This window comes from Xenopus laevis, chromosome 4S (genome assembly GCF_017654675.1).
Source record: "Xenopus laevis strain J_2021 chromosome 4S, Xenopus_laevis_v10.1, whole genome shotgun sequence".
In the NCBI taxonomy this organism is placed as follows: Eukaryota; Metazoa; Chordata; class Amphibia; order Anura; family Pipidae; genus Xenopus; species Xenopus laevis.
The window spans coordinates 127,843,410-127,864,395 of record NC_054378.1 but is presented as its reverse complement, the minus strand read 5'-3'; the positions used below and the strand labels follow the sequence as shown (position 1 = coordinate 127,864,395).

Below are 20,986 nucleotides of genomic sequence, written 5' to 3'. Positions count from 1 at the left end.
GTAAAATTTGTAGGTTTCCCCTTTCAAGTGATTCCCATGTGTCACTGCCTATGGCCTTAAAGGGAAAGTTCACCATTAAACATGATTTTAGATGGTTGTACATTGACTTATTCTAAGTAGCTGTGTATTTTTTATGGTTTCAAATAATTAACCTTCCTACTCTGCCTCTTTATGCCCAGTCACTAATAAAGCTCACTCATTTTATCATTTTATTTTTTTTAATTGCTTATATTTATAGTCAATGCCTCTACTTTTTAATTCTTGGGAGGTAAAAAGGTAGCTAAGAGTCTTCGGACCCTCCTTTGCCACAGGGCTAGAGAAGGTCCCTTTATCCTGATCCAGAAGGTCCATCAGGGCAAGGATCTTCAGAGCCTCCTTTGCCTCAAGCTGAAAGCTTCATCTTTGTGCTAAATCCTCCTCCTCCTCCTCCTCCTTCCTCCTTCCTCTTCATCCTCCTCATCCTCCTCCTCTCCTCCTCTCCTGGTCCAGGATTTGGGTTCTGGAAGTTCTTTCTGGTTCTATCGCTTCACATGAAAAATGCGAGGGGCAAGAATCTGAGGGAAGAAACAATCAGCAATGGATTAAGAAAACTTGTGGCAGAGACAAATGCCATTCTCTTATGTGCTATAATGTAATCTTATTCTACATCTCATCCTCCCCTTTTAGACAACTTACTATTATAACAGTGTCCCTTTAAGGGTAGAACCTTATTGTAAATAGCATGTGTCACTTACCATCAGCTGCAGCTTCAGCCAAATCTCGCTGTTATTTACTGTGGACTCAAGAGGGAACCAGCCCTCCATGGTCATATCCTTGGCAGCCATGAGTGTTGATAGGGAAACAGAGATGTGTCCCAGAACCTTGTTGCGCTGATTTAGTACCTGTGAAAAGAACACGTATAAGTGACCCAGTAAGGAAGGAGACAGAGAAACACAAAACCAGCACACAAGGTGCAAAGCCCCAATCTAGATCTGCAGGAGTAAAGGATCCAATAAGGGAAGGACATTTATACTCACATTTAGTTGCATTCTCTCGCCGCGTGGGTCCTTATGAGGAATTGTAACCTCTCCTTCCACTCTGGCTCTCCGGAATTTATTTGGGCCTGGAAAAAGAACAATTAGAGATATTCTAAACGAGAACTGGTTCTGTCTGCTAATTATTATTGGTGATTTAATGCTTTAATCAGTGTTATTGTTTAATCAGGTATTGCCCATTGCCAATCAGCTAACAACAGTATGTCACTGCTTTACTGTCTATGGTGCACTAAGTGATCATTCCAAATAAATGCCCCTACCCCTCACCCCATTATTTATGTGAAAACAAACAAACTTGAGACCAAACCCTTGTGGTTGGACACTGTTATGTGCGACTTACCCCCGTCCTCTTGACTGTATCTGTCACTGACACTTCCACGGTGGCCAGTGGGTTTAATTTGCATTTCTTCGGCTGTTAGAGAAGAACAGATGTGATTAATAAGGTGAATAATACAGGAGAGATTCATATAAGAAGATTTACACTATTATGTGCCCAAGAGAGAGGCATCACTTGTGACTCACCCGTATCACTGGCAGACCCCTGGCTTTTTGGATGACGGTGTAAAGGGCAACTGATGACAACTCCTCACTCTTAGGGGGCCGCGGCCTTTTGTTCAGATTTAACACCTGGAAACCAAACAAAGTAGATGGATTAAAGGGCAAAAGAGCCCAACCTTTCCCCATGCAGTCAGATAAGAAGGAACAGAGACTTTACCTTCTGCAGCTTGTCACGGTCTGAAAAGAGTTTGAGAGTTTCCACCTTGATATGGAGCTCCCCAGACTTCACATTGTCCAACCGGATCCACTGCAGGGGGAGAGAAGCACAAGTTCCATCAGATACAGGGGAAATCACTGAATGATTATTACACTATATCAGCATGGGAGGCGGCTGCATTCACTTACCTTATCAATGAATTTCTTCTTTAGCACATGTGGAACTGCAATTTTACAGCTGGACATTGGGGAAGAGAAAAGGAAAATCAGTATATGTATTAAAAGATGAAATAAAGATAAAATAAATGGAAGCCCAGACCCTGATACAAAGAGAAATACTCACCTGCCCAGTGAATCATCTCTCTGAACATTTTTGTCCAGAACCTCAAATTCAATCTCCTGCCCTGGTAAATCTGAAAATAATATCTGGGAATAAAACATACAATGAGGTGACATTAGATACGGGAATATCTGCTGCATGTGGCACACTTCTATTCACACCTATAAAATACACAAAATAAACTGGGATCACATTATCAGTGAATAGAAAAAGAACAGGGGTTAAGGGGCACATTTATCAAGGGTCGAATTTCAATTCTTCTACTTCGAATTCATAAAGACCAACCGAAATTAAGTCAAAGTTGTTTTTTATTGGCCTAATTAGGTCTGTTTTCATACGAATAGGTCTGTATTCGGGGAATTCAAATCGTACGATCAAATTTAAATCAACGTTTTCCCCCAAAAAAACTTTCATTTTTCAAAGTGCACGAATTGACTCCAAATAGGTTCAAGGAGGTCCCTCATAGGCTAAAACAGTAATTCGGCAGGTTTTAGATGGCAAAATGTTGAAGTCACATGATAAATTTAGATATTCGAATTTTCCAATTTTTTTAAAATTCAAACTGAATTTGGACTATTCCCTAGTCGAAGTACACATAAAATAGCTCGAAAATGGAATTTTTTGAATTCAAAAATTCACCTCAACCTTTGATAAATCTTCCCCTAAATGTGGGTTTGTGTGGATGTAAATCCTGGGGGGGATGCGGTACCTCAAATGTCTGGTTCCACTGCGGGTTGAGGTTCTTAGATATGACCCTGGTTTTCCCAACTGTGCCTCCTCCGCGCACAACTACAAAAGGGTCTGATTTCTTGGAGAAGAAGTCGTTTGCAACGAGATTTCTTGCTTCTAATACATGAATCCGAAGTGCGTTCTGCAAGTAAAACAAAATGTCAGACTATAGAATATAAACTCAGTGGGAACAGTCACTTCCCATAGACTTTGAATGACACTCTCCCCCTACATCTCTGTACACAGGGTCGGACTGGCCCGGTGGGACACTGGGAAAAAACCTGGTGGGTCCCAGCCCTCATGGTCCCCTGCTGGACCAGACCCCCTCTCCCGATCTCCTGGGCAAAAAAAAAATTTGTGGCGCGTTCTCGCTGCTCTTTTTTGTGCATGCGTGTGGCACAGCTCCTTTTGTGTATGTGTGTGGCACAGCTCCTTTTGTGCATGTGTGTGGAGCAGCTGTTTTTGTGCATGCATGTGGTGCAGCTCCTTTAGTGCATCTATGGTGCAGCTCCTTTTGCGCATGTGCGGCGTAGTGGTAGGGGTCCGGAGGGGGCCCTGGACAGTCCGACCAGTCTGTACAGGGAAACAGAGGGGACAGGAGCCCACAGTCGTGAAAGAGAAATACTGGTTCTTACCCAGGGATCCGCGAAGGGCAGATTTTTCATGTCAAAGTTGGCTGCCAGGGGCTGAGTGAAAAATTTTGGTGCAACCATGAAGTTGGCAATTTGGTCCACAATCATTCTTTCTGTCATGGTGCTGCAGGAGGCAGAGAGAGAAGGGCATTAATAAGTGAATCATTGTACAATGGGAGGGAAATATAGAGGAGGGATAAAGGACAATGATTTTGGGATTAAAGACTAAAGTGTGGGAAAGGACGGGCAGAGAATCACTAGTATATAAATATATATAAATCTAGTCACTTACTGAAGACCGGGAATATTAAGCAGGTTGGTGAGTCCTGTCCACTGTAGATGTAACACCTGCAAAAAAAAATGGAAGATCGATGGTGTAAGGGTTAATAAGAAAATAGAATATCTTGGAGATACTTATTGTATTTATAGAGAAATATATATATTTATAGCTGCACAAAGCAACTCCTTATAATACGGACTCACCGGCCGCCGAGGGAAGTAAATGTTCACGGCTTCAGTAAAGGGCACGTCTGGTATCAGCGGAGCCAGAATTATTCGTAATGTTCCCTCCAGCTGTCAGAGGAGAAATGACATTGATTATATGTTCAAGGGCAACACATGGGCACATGTAGAAGGTCAGTATGAGGGTCACTTACCTTCACAGACTTCACTCCGGCCATGATAGTCTTAGATATTCCAACATTAACCATCACCGCTGCGTTGAGACTGTAAATGAGGAGCAAACGGTCAGTGAGTGGGAAGGAAGATTAAAGAGAGGCTTATACACAGGTTGGGAAGGAGACAATATTGACCTGATTTTGAGATCCAGGAGAATCTGCTTCTTCTCTGGATCAGACTGAACTCTCATGTGAGTCACCTGTGGAGCCTGTGGAACAGTCACACAATGGGTTACAATGGGTCTGATGGGAAATCACTGAGCAACATGAGAGACAATTAAATACACGGGACACTTACCTTATTGCCAAAATCAATATCAAAGAAGTGAAAATTGGTTAAATATTTAAATCTTGATCTGATCAGCGGCTGAATTCTCCATCTTAGAAATTTCTCCAGATATTTTGTTATGTACGGCCACGAATTGTTCACTAACCCGGGATGAAAAGAACAGAAGTGGCTCACGTTAGTGTAAGGCAGGAATTCAGCAGCTCACTCCTACTCACACTCACTGACACACTCACTGACTCACTGACACACTCACACTGACACACACTCACTGACACACTCACTGACACACTCACTGACACACACTGACTCACACACTGACACACTCACTGACACACACACTGACACACACACACACTGACACACACACACATACCCACGCACACACACAGACACACTGATACTCAATGACACTCACACTGACACACAGACACTGACATATACACAGACACACATCACACACTCACTGACACACAGAGACACACACACGGACACACACACATACACAGACACACACACTCACTGACACACACTCACTGACACACACACTGAGATACACAGACATACTCACTGACACACACTGACACACATGCTGACACACACTGACAGACACACACGCTGACACACACACTCACTGACACACAGACACACACAGACTCACACACACTGACACACTCACTGACACACACACAGACACTGACATACACAGACACACACGCTGACACACACGCTGACACACACAGACACACACAGACACACATGTAGATCCAGTTAAAGAGTGCCGGTATATCACTTACCACTTGCAGGTACCGGAGTCTCTCAAACTCTCGGTCAGTGACCTGCAAACGAGAGGCACAAGCAAATTAGGTTTCTAATAAAATAATGTAAAGAATCACATGTGACCCTCATTTATGAGTAAAGTGATGAATTAAAGGGAAACTCCATCTAAAATAGTTTTTGCATCATTAGAGAAAATGTCATTCTGAGGAAGATCCCAATTTACAGTCACTAAAAATCTTCATTAGGTTCAAAGTTTCATGTAAAAGTCTGTTTGTCCCTTTCTGATCTCTGGCTCTCACTTGGGGGTACCGAACATTTGGCTCAACAAGTGCTAAACCACTTTACTTCTCCTTTAATACATTGCAACATTATATTTGTAAAGAAGAACGTTCATAAACAGTTGAGTTTTTGTAAAGTGAGAGAGGAGGAGGGAGAAGTTACCAAGTCTATGGCATTTTACTGGATACAACCAGGGCTGGCCTGATGAGCTCACAATTCCCAGTTATATATATATATATATATACACACACATGTACATGACAAGGCCCTGTATATTTGCTATTTATACTCTCTACCAAAGGAACTTTATCAACATTTGGCCTCTCTAAAACCCAACTGACCAGAAATCTCAACCCAACGGCCACACAATATGTCTGCTCTTAAATCAAAGCTTTTGGGACGGCAGCTTCTCAAATGATAAATTGAATAAATGAGAATCTGCAGTTGTAAAATGGAATGAATTTCCATTGCTAATGCCTGTATTGTGTTATCAGTAATGGGGTGAGACTTACCTTGTGTGGGACCTTTGCCTGTTCCTTGGCTTTGTCCTGACACTTTATTGCTGATGGCTCAGTACTTGGCTTCCAGCATCTGTACAAGATCCACATCACTATTCCCATAATTATATAAAAAAAGCTGACGTCCAAAACTCCAGCAGAGAAGCCTAATAATAGGGTAATGATCCATTTCGTATATGAAAAATGATTTAAAAATATATTTTGATCGGACATTTTAAAAAAATTGAGTTAAAAGAACAAGGAATAAAGAGCAAGCTCCTTCCTCCTCGAACTCCTAACTCAGAATGACTGCAAACACCTGACAGCTGTTAAAGCCTGTTTTCATCATTATTACCTCACAATGGTGTTGCCATGGTTACAGAGTCAGCAGATCAAATTACCCATTGTTATGTCATCCCAAGCGATGATGTCATAATGGATGCTGTTTCACAGGGAGACAATGCAAAACAAACTGATGACATCATAATGCCTCCTGCAACTCAAACTGATGACATCATAATGCCTCCTGCAAACTCAATAGCAGCATATATTATCTGTAATATGATTTTGTCCTGATCTGAGGAATTTTTCTTTTTTTTTTTTAAATCTCAAAAATGCAAATAAAATAAATTCAGCAACTAAAACCTGGTGAATGTCTATATAAATCAATGAACGTTTATTTTCAATATTCCCACTATTTTATAGTTCAAACACTTGAGATTTTTTTTTTTAAATGAAGGTAATAATGAAAGTTACACAGAATATATGAATATAGTTGCACAAGGGGTGACATTACTCAGGTCCCATCACAATGACAATACCGACTCATTTCAGGACAATTTGGTTGCCGTGGCAACAATACATCTCATTATGGCTCCTGTTTCTGGACACATTCCGGGAATGATGCATTAACCCTTTGCCCTGTTGCCTTGGAGACCGTTACAGTAACAAAGTACAATTCTGTTCTCTGCAAACTGTGACACCCAAATAGTTTAATAACACATTCTGGCAAATGAAATAACTGTAACATGGGACTTGGTGGAGGAATTATCAGTTGCTCATTCAGAGCCATAATGTTACTAATATACTAAGCACAATTCAGCAGTAACAGTCCCTAAGTTTATAACTGTACATTTTGGCAGTTGAGGTCCATTAACGGATAAGTAAACCTTTAGATAAGAGTCCTGCAGCGGGTCCCTTAGATTTCCAAAGTCACCCGAATTTGCCTCACGAGGAAACTTTGGGTGATTTCGGAAATCGAAACGACGCGAGTGCATAGGCGCTGGCGTTTTCTCATTACAGCAGATCGGGAGATTATCCCCGCAGAAGAGGTGATTAGTCACCAGGCGACTAAATCTCCCCAAATCTTCCCGTGTGTTAGCTCCCTTAAAATAAGTGAATGTAAAATTGATGAGGGTTCTATTCTAAGCACTTCTGTAATTTACATTCATTATTTGTTTTCTTTTTACTCCAAGATATTAAGGGATACATGTACTCTTAATATGAATTGGTGGCGCTGTTGTAACAAAATTCATTCATATTAAAAGCACATGTACCCCTTAATATCTTGGAGTAAAAAGAAAATAAATTACAAATATAAATGACAAAAGTGCTAAGAATAGCCCCCTCTTTAGTTTTACATTCATATATAAGCATATGCATGAACAGATAATAAAGCAATCATTATTTTCAGTATAAAGTTCTACATTCACTTATTTTAAAGGTTTACTTATCCTTTAACAACGACTGGCCAATAAAATTTGGCACAGAAATATGGGGTGGGTTACGGGGTCTGCACTGCATTTTGGGATCTGTAGTTCTATAACCTTGGAGATTAGAGGGCGTCACAAAAACATGACATTGACAAGACACAGGTAAATAAGCAGCTAAAGTCCATTGGGTTTATTATACAATTCATTGCAGCATCATTCCTGGGGTCTCATCAAGCAGCGAATTAAAGGCCACATACACAGTGACTGTAAAACACAAGTATGGAAATCACCGGCACATTCAGAGCATCCGGTCGGTGTATTGGGGATAAGAAACAACACCATTCCTGCTATAAAATGTATCTCTCACAATCTTGCACCTTCCATGGATCGGAGACTTAACTTCGTTCACCATATCATCTGCAACAGAAAGATTCAATGTCATTGACATGGGAGTGTTCAGGCCAGCACTTGTCTTAGGGGTTTCAAATAATGATGGGCCCTAAGTCACATGGGGCCCTTAATACAGCATCCGAGTTGTAGGTAGGAAGAGTGTGCATTGGCATATATAGCAAACTGTAGGACACAATAGTGACAGACTTGCATGCAAACACTAGGACAGAGACAGTAGACAAGAGACAGTAGGACAAGAGAGAGACAGTAGGACAGATGGAGACAGTAGACAAGATGGAGACAGTAGGACAAGAGGAGACAGTAGGACAGATGGAGACAGTAGGACAAGAGAGAGACAGTAGACAAGAGGGAGACAGTAGGACAAGATGGAGACAGTAGGATAGATGGAGACAGAGAACAAGAGAGACAGTAGAGTAAGAGAGAGACAGTAGGAAAAGAAGGATTCAGTTGAGCAAGATGAATACAGCAGAGCAATACGAAGACAGCAGGGCAAGATGGAGAGAGAAGGGCAGGGCAAGATGAAAACAGTAGGACAAGATGGAGACAGTGGGACAAGATGTAGAGAGTAGGGCAAGATGGAGACAGTAGGACAAGATGGAGACAGTAGGCAAGATGGAGACAGATAGGACAAGATGGAGACAGAGGGCAAGATGGAAGACAGTGGGGCAAGATGGAGACAGTATGGAGACAAGATGGAGACAGTAGGACAAGATGGAGACAGTGGGACAAGATGGAGACAGTAAGGCAAGATGGAGACAGTGGGATAAGATGGAGACAGTAGGACAAGATGTAGACAGTAGGCAAGATGGAGACAGTAGGACAAGATGAGACAGTAGGACAAGATGTAGACAGTAGGCAAGATGGAGACAGTAGGACAGATGGAGACAGTAGGGCAAGATGGGACAGTAGGGCAAGATGGGATAAGATGGAGACAGTAGGACAAGATGGAGACAGTAGGACAAGATGGAGACAGTAGGACAAGATGGAGACAGTAGGGCAAGATGGAGACAGTGGGATAAGATGGAGACAGTAGGACAAGATGGAGAAGATGGAGACAGTAAGTATAACCTTAAACAATACAACCTGCACTGATTATGTTTTATTTATTTTTTCACTTTATAGACAGGCAGGATAGACAAGTTTAAGGGGCAAATTCACTAAACGCCGAAGCGCCTAACGCTAGCGTGAATTCGCCAGCGTTGGGCATTTTCGGTAATTCGCTGATTCACTAACAAACGCTGGCGTAAATTCGCTAGTGTTACTTCGCACCCTTACGCCTGGCGAATTTGCGCAACGGATGTAACTACGCAAATTCACTAACGCGCGAATGATTGTGAACGCTACCTTTTACGCCACCTCAGACCAGGCGAAGCGCAATAGAGTGGATAGAGATTGCTTCAAAAAAAGTTAACATTTTTTCTAAGTCCCAAAAAACGCTGGCGGTTTTTTCATTTTTTATGGGTGATAGGCTGAAAAAGATCTAAAAATATTTTGGGTCTCCCCTCCTTCCCCCCTACATTTCCTAACTCATGGCACCTTAACTATACAGTGGGCACATGTGTAGGGCAAAATAAAAATTTTATTTGCTGTTTTGAAGGTTTCCCAGACTTGTGTAGTTCTGCTACATATTCCTCCATTGTAACTTGAATTTGGCGCCGTATGCAAATTAACCATCGCTAGCGTAACTTCGCTTTGCTTGGCGAATTTAACGCTAGCGCAACTTCGCAACCTTACGTTACCCCTGAGCGCAACTTCGGATTTTAGTGAATATACGGAGCGCTGGCGACAATACGCCTGGCGAAGTGCGGGGAAGCGGACCTACGAATCTTAGTGAATGTCCCACTAAGAGTTTTTCTGTACATACCTAGTCTCCAGCCATACTCCCAGTAGGACAGAACTGGATGAGGATATTTCTCCTCTGGGATAAACTCCTTCCTCTTCCTCAGATACAGGGACCTGCCTTTGCCCTCCTTGGAGAAGCCATCATAGAGTAAACTGGAGGTGTGCGGCGAGGCAACTCTCATCTCCCCCAACTCCCCTTCTTCTGGGAGGCCACAGGCCGCTCCTACACTTCTGCTTTTCTGGGGACATGAATAGGCGGCAGCAGGGTGGTCCTAATATTAGGAAGAGACCCTTCTTTCCTCTTCCTGCTCTTCTCCTGGAAGTTCTGTGGATGCTCCTGTTTGTATCTCAGCTTCCAGTACATCCTGGAGGCCGTTTCCTTCTCAATCATCTCCTTCCAGCAGTTCTGGTTCCTGGTATTGAGCAGGTCCATCATCCTCGGCACCTGAGCAGCTTATGTAATAAAGCCCTTAATTGCTGGGGAGGTGGATGGGATCCAAGAGAGAAAGCAAGTGACTTGTGCAATGGGATAAACAGGTCTTGCTGCTCAGAGTGGAGTTTACTGTGTGTCTCCTGGAAGACTGATACTGGAGTGAAACAGGAGGAGGAGTTGGGAGGGACAAGGACTCGACATGAAATCACACTCGACTGTCACACACTGCTCCAACACCTCTACATATTGCACAACAAACATGAGAGGGTTTCTATAGTAAGGCTTGTGCCCAGGGCATGTCTGGTGGTGTAAAATAACTTCTGATATCCTTATCATTACAGTAGGGGGTACATTATCCCTTATAATACATGAGTGATACTCAGAGTTCCCTGTATAACTCAGCCTGCAGCCTTGTGCCTTTATATGGTCACAGAACAACCCCTGCAGTGACTTCTAATATCCTTATCATTTACAGTAGGGGTACATTATCCCTTATAATACATGAGTTGATACTCAGAGTTCCCTGTATAACTCAGCCTGCAGCCTTGTGCCTTTATATGGTCCAACCCGTGACTTCTAATATCCTTATCATTACAGTAGGGGGTACATTATCCCTTATAATACATGAGTGATACTCAGAGTTCCCTGTAAACTCAGCCTGCAGCCTTGTGCCTTTATATGGTCACAGAACAACCCCTCAGTGACTTCTAATATCCTTATCATTTACAGTAGGGGGTACATTATCCCTTATAATACATGAGTGATACTCAGAGTTCCCTGTATAACTCAGCCTGCAGCCTGTGCCTTTATATGGTCACAGAACAATCCCTCAGTGACTTCTAATATCCTTATCATTTACAGTAGGGGGTACATTATCCTTATAATACATGAGTGATACTCAGAGTTCCCTGTATAACTCAGCCTGCAGCCTTGTGCCTTTATATGGATCACAGAACAACCCCTCAGTGACTTCTAATATCCTTATCATTTACAGTAGGGGGTACATTATCCCTTCTAATACATGAGTGATACTCAGAGTTCCCTGTATAACTCAGCCTGCAGCCTTGTGCCTTTAATATGGTCCACAGAACAACCCCTCAGTGACTTCTAATATCCTTATCATTTACAGTAGGGGGTACATTATCCCTTATAATACATGAGTGATACTCAAGAGTTCCCTGTATAACTCAGCTGCAGCCCTTGTGCCTTTATATGGTCCAGAACAACCCTCAGTGACTTCTAATATCCTTATCATTTACAGTAGGGGGTACATTATCCCTTATAATACATGAGTGATACTCAGAGTTCCCTGTATAACTCAGCCTGCAGCCTTGTGCCTTTATATGGTCACAGAACAACCCCTCAGTGACTTCTAATATCCTTATCATTTACAGTAGGGGGTAACATTATCCCTTATAATACATGAGTGATACTCAGAGTTCCCTGTATAACTCAGCCTGCAGCCTTGTCCTTTATATGGTCACAGAACAACCCCTCAGTGACTTCTAATATCCTTATCATTTACAGTAGGGGGTACATTATCCCTTATAATACATGAGTGATACTCAGAGTTCCCTGTATAACTCAGCCTGCAGCCCTTGTGCCTTTATATGTCACAGAACAATCCACTCAGTGACTTCTAATATCCTTATCATTTACAGTAGGGGGTACATGTATTCCCTTATAATACATGAGTGATACTCAGAGTTCCCTGTATAACTCAGCCTGCAGCCTTGTGCCTTTATATGGTCACAGAACAACCCCTGAGTGACTTCTTATATCCTTATCATTTACAGTAGGGGGTACATTATCCCTTATAATACATGAGTGATACTCAGAGTTCCCTGTATAACTCAGCCTGCAGCCTTGTGCCTTTATATGGTCACAGAGCAACCCCTCAGTGACTTCTAATATCCTTATCATTTACAGTAGGGGGTACATTATCCCTTATAACACACAACCAATGAGCTCACAGACAGACAAGAGAAGAAGGCGGGGGTTATATTGAAGACTGCAGCATTTATTCCAGTTTATTTGTTACATGGAGAATTTCACAGTGAGGTGCAAAGCACAATAAGAAGCATCACAAACTCACAGTCGAGTGTTTCCATAGTGTTTAGTGAGTACTAAATACCCTACAAGGGTGAGTGGGCGGAGCTTCTCCGGGTAACTAGGGAGTTATTCTGTACAAAGGATTTAGCCAATAACATTGAGATTTTATCATCAGTTAAGAAAGTGACCCCCCCCAAGGGGCATTTACCTTGTGTACCATAGGTCTCTATAAGCCAAAATGTTTCTGTCCTTCCATTGGTCACTGGACCAGCATTATTAGCTTGATTTACAGATAACATATGTGACCATATTCTGCAGCCCTCACCGGCATCTAAGCAGCCCAGCCCGGGATATGAGAAGCCACTGGCTATTAGAGGGTGCTGGGAGTTGCAATTCAGTACAATTGCTTCAGATAAGCCATCACAAGTGAGTGAATATAAAATGTGTCCCAGCTCATTCCTGTTAATGATGTGCCTTGAATTCTATTTGGTTTGAGGATTATGAGCACTAAATATTCCTTCTCCTGCGCCGCCATGTTACTTGTCTCAGCTGATTCCAAAGTAACAACTGTAAAGCCAGAGGCAAACTAGAGTTATAGGTCTGTTATCCACCAGCGCCTAGTGTTCTTCTCCATTGGTCTCTTAAAGGAGAACTAAATCCTAAAAATGAATATGGCTAAAAATTTCATATTTTATAGAGTGAACTTATTGCACGAGGCTAAAGTTTGAGCTTGTCAATAGCAGCAATGATCCAGGACTTCAAACTTGTCACAGGGGGTCACCATCTTGGAAAGTGTCTGTGACACTCACATGCTCAGTGGGCTCTGATTGGCTGTTGAGAAGCTAAGCTTAGGGCTCGTCACTAATTATCCAGCAGAAAATGAGCTTCCCTGGCTGTAATATAAGCTGATGCTACAGGTTTGCTGATTAATCAATTCTGATGCTAATTGCACTGGTTTCTGTGCTCCCATGTAGTAATTATGTGTATTAATTACTAATCAGCCTTATATTGTGACATTTCTATTCTATGTGTACTGTATATTGTGAGTGGCTCCCTAAGCTCAGTAAGTGACAGCAGCACAGAGCATGTGCAGTGAATCAGCAGAAAAGAAGATGGGGAGCTACTGGGGCATCTTTGGAGACACAGATCTTTACTGCTAAAGGGCTGTGGTTGCCTTGGGCTGGTACAAAAGCACAAAACATCATGTACAACATTTCTATCTACTGCTTTAGTTACGCTTTAGTTCTCCTTTAAATAACTACACCATCATAAGGCCTATGTAGAAGCCTATAAAGAGAAGCCTATGAAAAAGTCATGCCCTCATACAGTATAGAAGCTGAACGTATAAAACAGGATACATTCCAGGGGTTTTTAAATCCTGTGGGCTGACTACACTCTCTCCCAGACTTGGGGGATTATGGGAAAATCATGTCTGCAACTACATTATTACTATATAGAGGAAACCTTATCAGGACTGTACAAGTATCAGGCAGGGCATTGAGTTCCATTACAGGCGACTTCATGTTGGAAATGTTTCTATGACAGAGGTTCCCAAACACATGGCAATGCCCCTCTATTTTCTTGTAGCTCCATTTATGAAATCATATCACTCGTACATGAGTTTCTTGGAGATACTATTATTAAAGTGCTGGTTCCAGTAGATCTCAAATCCAATTCTCTCATCTGACACACAATACACAATACGATATACAGAATAGTGTTACACAAGCTGTAGGAAAGGGTCTCTCCTCATGGGAAGCAGGGATTTAGCCCACAGGGCAAGTGCACGGGTGCTTATGTGTGGGCATTATTGTATAGCAGGGCCAGAACTAGGGGTAGGCAGAAGAGTAGGGTGCAATGATAGGGGGGTGCAGGGTAGCAACCTCTAAAATTGTCTTCTGCCTACCCCTAGTCCGCAGCCCCCAGTCTTAATCCCCTTCCCTTGGTCATCCACCCCTCTGTCACTCTTCCCTCCCTCCCATCACCCTCCCCTCACTCTCCGCTCCCTCCCCTCACTCTCCTCTCCCTCCCCTCTGTCACCCTTCCCTCACTCTCCCCTCCCTCCTGTCACCCTCCCCTCTGTCACTTTCCCCTCCCTCCTGTCACCCTTCCCTCGGTCACTCTCCCCTCCCCTCGGTCACTCTCCCCCCCTCCTGTCACCCTCCCACCTCCCTCCTGCTACCCTCCCCTGTCACTTTCCCCTCCCTCCTGTCACCCTTCCCTCGGTCACTCTCCCCTCCCCTCTGTCACTGTCCCCCCCTCCTGTCACCCTCCCACCTCCCTCCTGCTACCCTCCCCTCTGTCACTCTCCCCTCCCTCCTGTCACCCTTCCCTCAGTCACTCTCCCCCCCTCCTGTCACTCTCCCCTCCCTTCTGTCACCCTCCCACCTCCCTCCTGCTACCCTCCCCTCTGTCACTCTCCCCTCCCTCCTGTTACCCTCCCCTCTGTCGCTGTTCCCTCCCTCCTCTCTCCCCTCAGTCTCCTCCCTTTCCGTTGTGCCCAGGTCACCAGGGGGAGGTCGGCTGGGTTGCCTAGGGCGCCCAGCCATACTGGCCGTTATATAGGAAAGGCTAAAGTGACAGTAAAAACACAGGTTTATTAGTTTGGACCAGTAGGAGTGCTGTTCTTTACACCTTATGGAGAATCTGTAGAAGCAGCAATGTAGTCGCTATACCTATAACCACATAGTGAATTAATAGGATGTATAAGGGAAACAATATGGTAGCTCCCACCCAAGTACAAATATACAGAGAATAAATATTGTGTGCACATAGCAAGCTTCACCCTCTAAGAGATCCAATATGGCAGCTCTCACCCCTACGTATATAAATACAACGACCATTATTTGCATGTAATAAGGCACCCGTCATACCTACTGCATGCAAACTACATGGCAGGTAATCCCTATTCATAATAATGGTACGGTCAGCCAGTTATACCCACTGTCACCCAGTACATACAATGAACAGGAGACCAATGCTGCAGGGGCAGTTAAGGGTTAATCCAAAGTGAGAGGATTTTATTGGTTCATGGTTAAGAGATGAGAAAAGAGGAGGGGTCAGTAGTTATGGATCATGTGATAATGAATAATTCCAGTTTATTTTATTCATACTTTAATATCATTTCATCATTGGGAACGTGATTGGTTGTTGTTCTGTGGAGCCGCAGGGGTTAATAATATTAAACATATAAATAAACCCATAAACAGCGTAGGACGGGCCAGTATTTCAATTATTGTCTGGTCTTCTAAAATGCACATAAAATTTGTAATTTCTCTAATATAAAAAAAGTCAAATATAAAATTTTACGCAATGTTTTCCACTCCCCGACATTCTCAGCTCCATATAATCAATTCATTTTTATCATTTTTTTTTTTTATCCAGGAATTATGGGACAGTGATGTGGAATGGGCTCCCGGGAATGTGCTCTTCTCCCCATTTCACCACCAGCAAATAATCCCCTCTCTCCTTCACATGGTAAGTGACAGTGTAGTGTTTGTTCCCCATGTGTTTAATAGAGACCTCCTCGCAGGGCAGGGTGGGGCCGTGGACCCCCACCAGCAGAATGTTGGAACCTTAAAAAGCAACAGAAATTTTATATTAAGAAATAAATTCCATTTGCAAATATATCGGGAATAAATAAATGTTGGATAAATTACATTGTAACAGCAAAATCTTACAGGGGGAGGGGCATGGAATGTATAACGCAGGAGATGGGACCAAAACACTCTGATGGAAGCTTACAGGGGAGGGGCAAGGAATGTATAACGCAGGAGGTGGGACTAGAACGCTCTGATGTCAGATTACAGGGGGAGGGGCATGGAATGTATAACGCAGGAGATGGGACCAAAACACTCTGATGGAAGCTTACAGGGGAGGGGCAAGGAATGTATAACGCAGGAGGTGGGACTAGAACGCTCTGATGTCAGATTACAGGGGGAGGGGCATGGAATGTATAACGCAGGAGGTGGGACTAGAACGCTCTGATGTCAGATTACAGGGGGAGGGGCATGGAATGTATAACGCAGGAGGTGGGACTAGAACGCTCTGATGTCAAATTACAGGGGGAGGGGCATGGAATGTATAATGCAGGAGGTGGGACTAAAACTGAAACACAAGCTGTGGGTGGGACTATAACTGACGGCATTTTTCAGTTCTAAAAATAAACACACATAGTGAAAGGGATCATCGGTTTGGTTTATTTTATAGGCCTTTGTCTTTAAAAGGTTAATCTGGTTTTATTTGTTTTAGGGTTGCAAGTTCACCCACTTAACGGGGTTGTTCACCTTTAATGTATATTTTTGCATGATGTAGTTGTAGAGAGGGGTATTCTGAGACAATTTGCAATTATTTTTCATTTTTTATTATTTGTGTTTTTTGAGTCATTTAGCTTTTTATTCAGCAGCTCTCCAGTTTGCAATTTCAGCCATCTGGTTCCTAGGGTCCAAATTTCCTTAGCAACCATGCATTTATATAGAATGGCTAATTCTAAGCAGCTCAATTTATAGTTTTGGAATTGTTTGCCTCTTTCTTCTGTCTCTTTCAAGCTGCCAAATGAGGGGTCACTGACCCCATCTAAATGCTCTGTAAAACTATGAATGTATAGTTACTGCTACTTTTTATTACTCGTCTTTCTATTCAGGTCTCTCCTATTCATATTAATATTCCAGTCTCTTATTCAAATCAGTGCATGGTTGCTATGGGAATTTGGACCCTAGCAGCCGGATTACTGAAAATGCAAACTGGAGAGCGGCTAAATAAAAAGCTAAATAACAAATGCAAGTTGTCTCAGAATAATACTCTCCGCATCATACTAAAGGTATGACTGCGACTCCAGCCTGGGGCCCTAAAACGCTACTAATTTAGGCTGTTGCACATGGGCCGGCTCCAGCGTAAAGGTGTAGCTTGTTTTAAAATAAACTTTAAGCAAAATGTAGACTGCATTGTTGTAAGACAACTTGCAGTTAGTCTTTTTTTTTTTTTTTTTGACTGTTACAATATGTGTGCAAAACACACACACCTTTCCCACTAGGATTAAATAACCTCAAATAGATCTGTGTGTTGGGCACGTAACTTGCACCACTGGTAACTCAATAAATGTTATTTGGGCACTTGCACCCGGCATGAATGAAACACAGTGGGGCTCATTTATCAACACTGGGCAAATTTGCCCATGAGCAGTAACCTACAGCAACCAACCAGTGATTAGCTTTTTAGAGCCAGCTGCAAGTAGAACAATGAATGCAGCAATTTGATTGGTTGCTATGGGTTACTTCCCATGGGCAAATTTGCCCAGTGTTGATAAATGACCCCCACTGACTAGATAGAAAACTACAGTATTTTATCAGATGTTACAGTTTATAAGTGACAATCAGTAGGGTCCTCAAAAGAACGATCAGTGTCCTTACCTGCTTTGCTGCAGTCTACAGTAAAAGTGCTCTTTTGTCCCAAGAAAGCTCTTGATAGGCCGGCGCCTTTGGACGTCACTTTGGTGGCATCTGATGCAAATCTCGGCAAAGCGCTGTACGTGGTCTCCGTTGAAGCTCGGGTTACGGACTGAACGATGATAGAGGAGGTTTCACTGGTACCACCGATACCCACAAGGCGCTGACCTAATAAAGAAATGCACACTGGGTAAGAGAGTGTTCCACCAGCTGAAGACATAGGGGAAATTTACTAACAGGTGAATTTTGGCTCCGCCACACTTCGCGCAACTTCATCAGACGTCAATTTGCAGCCTATATGACTACTCATTAAAACGAGATGTTTCCCCATCGAAAATTCGTCAGCACGAACATTTCTAAGCAAACTTTCACTAGCGTTACTTTCTTCCTAGCGAAATTTCACTAAAACACGTCAATTTAAATAGGGCGGGTACATATAGGTCGTGTATATATCTTTATTAGAGATCCTTATATATTTATTTATTATAGTATATACAGGTATGGGACCTGTTATCCAGAATGCTCAGGACCTGGGGTTTTCTGGATAATGGATCTTTCCATAATTTGGATCTTCATACCTTAAGTCTACTAGAAAATCATGTAAACATTAAATAAACCCAATAGGCAGGTTTTGCTTCCAATAAGATTAATTATATCTTAGTTGGGATCAAGTACAAGCTACTGTTTTATAATTACACGGAAAAATGAAAATAATTTTTAAAAATTTGGATTATTTGATTAAAATGGAGTCTATGGGCCTTTCCTTAATTCGGAGCTTTCTGGATAACTGATCCCATACCTGTATTATATATATGTATTTATTAGAGATCCTTATATATTTATTAGAGATATTTAAAATATGGAAATATGTAGTTTTTTATGAATTTTCGGCATAAAGGATATGATGTCACTGACATAAAATTGAGGATGATGCAGTTTTAGTTTTATAAAAGCTGCTGAATTACTGTATCAGTCAATGGGAGAGGTCCAGGGATCGATTTGGGGATGATTGTAGTTTGATCGAATTTGATTCAAGTTTTCGGTTCGTTTTAAATGCGTCCGAGTTGGATTTATTTATAATTTTTCCCAAGTCGAATTTCGAATTCAGTTGAATTTAAGGGAGTTATCAAAATTTGAAATTTGACTCTTGATAAATGTGCCGCCCCCGACTGATGTCTGATGCTGCTGTTTTCTATCAGAAAACAGCAGCCAGGCCGACTGGGAGATTGGATGCATGAAAAATAAATTAAATATCTCGTGACCCTTTATATTTTTAACATTTTAGCTTTTTAAAGTTTTCCTTTAAAACATCTCATGTAGTGAGCACGGCACAAACTGACCTGTGACCTTGGCCTTGAAAGGACTGCCGACAATGTGGTTGGGCCCCCCATATTTCACTCCAATCATGTAAATCCCTGGGGCCATTGGAGTGTAGAGAACTTTGTATCCATCTGGGCATTCCTTGCACTCCATTGTTACCTTGGATGGCCCCTCAATTGTCACGGAGAGGGCCCCTGGTCCTGCTTTACTTGTATTGATGATAAATTCTGATTGTTTACCTGCACAGAAAAAAATGGATAAATGAAATGCAGCGTCATTCTTCAAATAAATACATTTTTAATATATTAGAGGAATGACTAGTGGAACATCAGCTTGGTTACTTGCAGTTAAAGAGCATAAAATGCCAATTATGTGATCTTGTAATATTTATGTCTCACCACAAGGTGGGGTTAACCAACTGAATCACTGTAAAATGTGTGAAACTACTGGTAGTGGCCAACAGGAATCCCTTAGAACAGGGGTCCCCCAACCTTTTTTTACTTGTGAGCCACATTCAAGTGTAAAAGAGTTGGGGAGCAACACAAGCCTGAAAATTCCCTTGGGGTGCCAAATAAGGGCTGTGATTGGCTATTTTGTAGCCCCTATGTGGACTGGCAGCCTACAAGAGGCATTACTCTGCACTATACTTAGTTTTCATGCAATTAAAACTTGCTTTGAAGCTCGGAATTCAAAAATAAGCACCAGCTTTGAGGAACCTAAGAGCAACATCTAAGGGGTTGGAGAGTAACATGTTGCTCACGAGCTACTGGTTGGGGATCATTAGAAGCTTCTGTTGAAGGGAGAACTATGACCAAGAGGTGCGCAGATTCGTACACAGACTTAGTTTTGGCCAGAGTAAGAAGTAGATATTGGCACAGCTCACTCAACAGTAAAAGAAAAGTAGAGACAAAGAGTATGACTGGCTCTTGCCCCATCTAAGACTTAAAGGAGAAGGAAAGCTACTGAAGCAGTTTATTGCCAATAGATGAGCCACAATAGTACAAGCTATAACACTATATTTATTCTGCAGATTTACCATAAACAGTAAACAGCTCTAGAAGCTCTCTCCGTTTAGGATAGAAGCTGCCATATTAGTTTGGTGTGACATCACTTCCTACCAGAGTCTCTCCCTGCTCACTCATCGCTCTGGGTTTAGATTACAGCAGAGAGGGGAGGAGAGAGAGTGGGAAAGAGAAGCAAACTGAGCATGCTCACGCCTGGGGCAAGGAGGTTTAAGCTGAAAACAGGAAGTCTGATACAGAAGCTCATGTGTACACACTAAAAGGAAAGAAATTAGGTGTTTTTTTGACGACTGAGGTTTTACTGAAAATTTTTTATAGACCTTTCTGCTAAAGCTTACTTAATTTTAGCCTTTCCGTCTCCTTTAAGGTGGCCATACATTTGCAAATTAAAGCTGCCAATATTGTTCCTTTATATGGATTCAGCAGCTTATCTGCCAGTGTATGGGGGCTTCTGACGATCTCCCCGATCCATATCTGCCCAAGACCAATCAGGGAGGTTTGATCCTTCTAGCGATCGAGGAACACGTTGGCTAGTTGATGCTTCCTAACACCCGTTGGTGCCCGTTCTCTTCGTTGTAATCCAATCATTCATTTGGATTAATCCAATATCGCTCTGCCATTGGTGGGAATATTGGGAAAAGATCCGCTCATTTGGCAACCTTGCAGATCTCATAGAATATGATTTCATAGTCTATGGCCACCTTCAGAGGGGACAGTACCCCATGTACACAGTTATTGTCAGAGAGGATAGAACAAGGAACAGTAGGTGACTAATGTACTTA

The 20,986-nt window shown here is 42.4% G+C and overlaps 1 protein-coding gene and 2 pseudogenes across 3 annotated transcripts in view; all 3 read right to left on the bottom strand.

The window, feature by feature from the left end:
• Positions 1 to 479: 479 nt before the first annotated feature.
• Positions 480 to 6,386, bottom strand: LOC121393391 (extended synaptotagmin-1-like). Of its 2 annotated transcripts, XR_005961040.1 has the most exons (16): positions 5,984 to 6,386; positions 5,210 to 5,251; positions 4,425 to 4,559; positions 4,262 to 4,335; positions 4,106 to 4,175; positions 3,933 to 4,022; positions 3,742 to 3,797; positions 3,453 to 3,573; positions 2,798 to 2,959; positions 2,092 to 2,174; positions 1,938 to 1,986; positions 1,750 to 1,839; positions 1,557 to 1,661; positions 1,375 to 1,446; positions 735 to 1,102; positions 480 to 554 (listed from the first exon to the last, which is right to left on the bottom strand). XR_005961040.1 is itself a non-coding variant. In XM_041561845.1 (15 exons), exons 1-15 carry the CDS (start codon positions 6,200 to 6,202, stop codon positions 1,019 to 1,021), a joined length of 1,452 nt encoding a protein of 483 aa, XP_041417779.1. In that variant the 5' UTR covers positions 6,203 to 6,386; the 3' UTR covers positions 489 to 1,018. The 2 variants fall into 2 exon arrangements, 1 of the variants encoding a protein (XP_041417779.1); XM_041561845.1 differs by having other exon boundaries at positions 489 to 1,102.
• A 1,582-nt stretch (positions 6,387 to 7,968) lies between these two features.
• On the bottom strand, positions 7,969 to 10,403 carry LOC121393397 (annotated as a pseudogene).
• Positions 10,404 to 15,410: 5,007 nt separating this feature from the next.
• The window catches only part of LOC108705609, a 93,422-nt pseudogene continuing 87,846 nt past the window's right edge, over positions 15,411 to 20,986 (bottom strand). Inside the window, exons 30-32 of the transcript XR_005967443.1 lie at positions 19,203 to 19,421; positions 17,827 to 18,030; positions 15,411 to 15,993 (exon numbers count right to left, since the gene is read on the bottom strand). The product of XR_005967443.1 is annotated as a filamin-B-like (transcript). The remainder of the gene's footprint in view (positions 15,994 to 17,826; positions 18,031 to 19,202; positions 19,422 to 20,986) is intronic.

Coding starts and splice junctions, on each gene's coding strand:
- LOC121393391 (XM_041561845.1), bottom strand. CDS start 6,202: ATGTCCGATCAAAATATATTTTTAAATCATTTTTCATATACGAAATGG. Junction 5,252..5,983: donor AGGCAAAGGTCCCACACAAG/GTAAGTCTCACC, acceptor TCTCGTTTGCAG/GTCACTGACCGAGAGTTTGA. Junction 3,574..3,741: donor CTTAATATTCCCGGTCTTCA/GTAAGTGACTAG, acceptor TGCCTCCTGCAG/CACCATGACAGAAAGAATGA.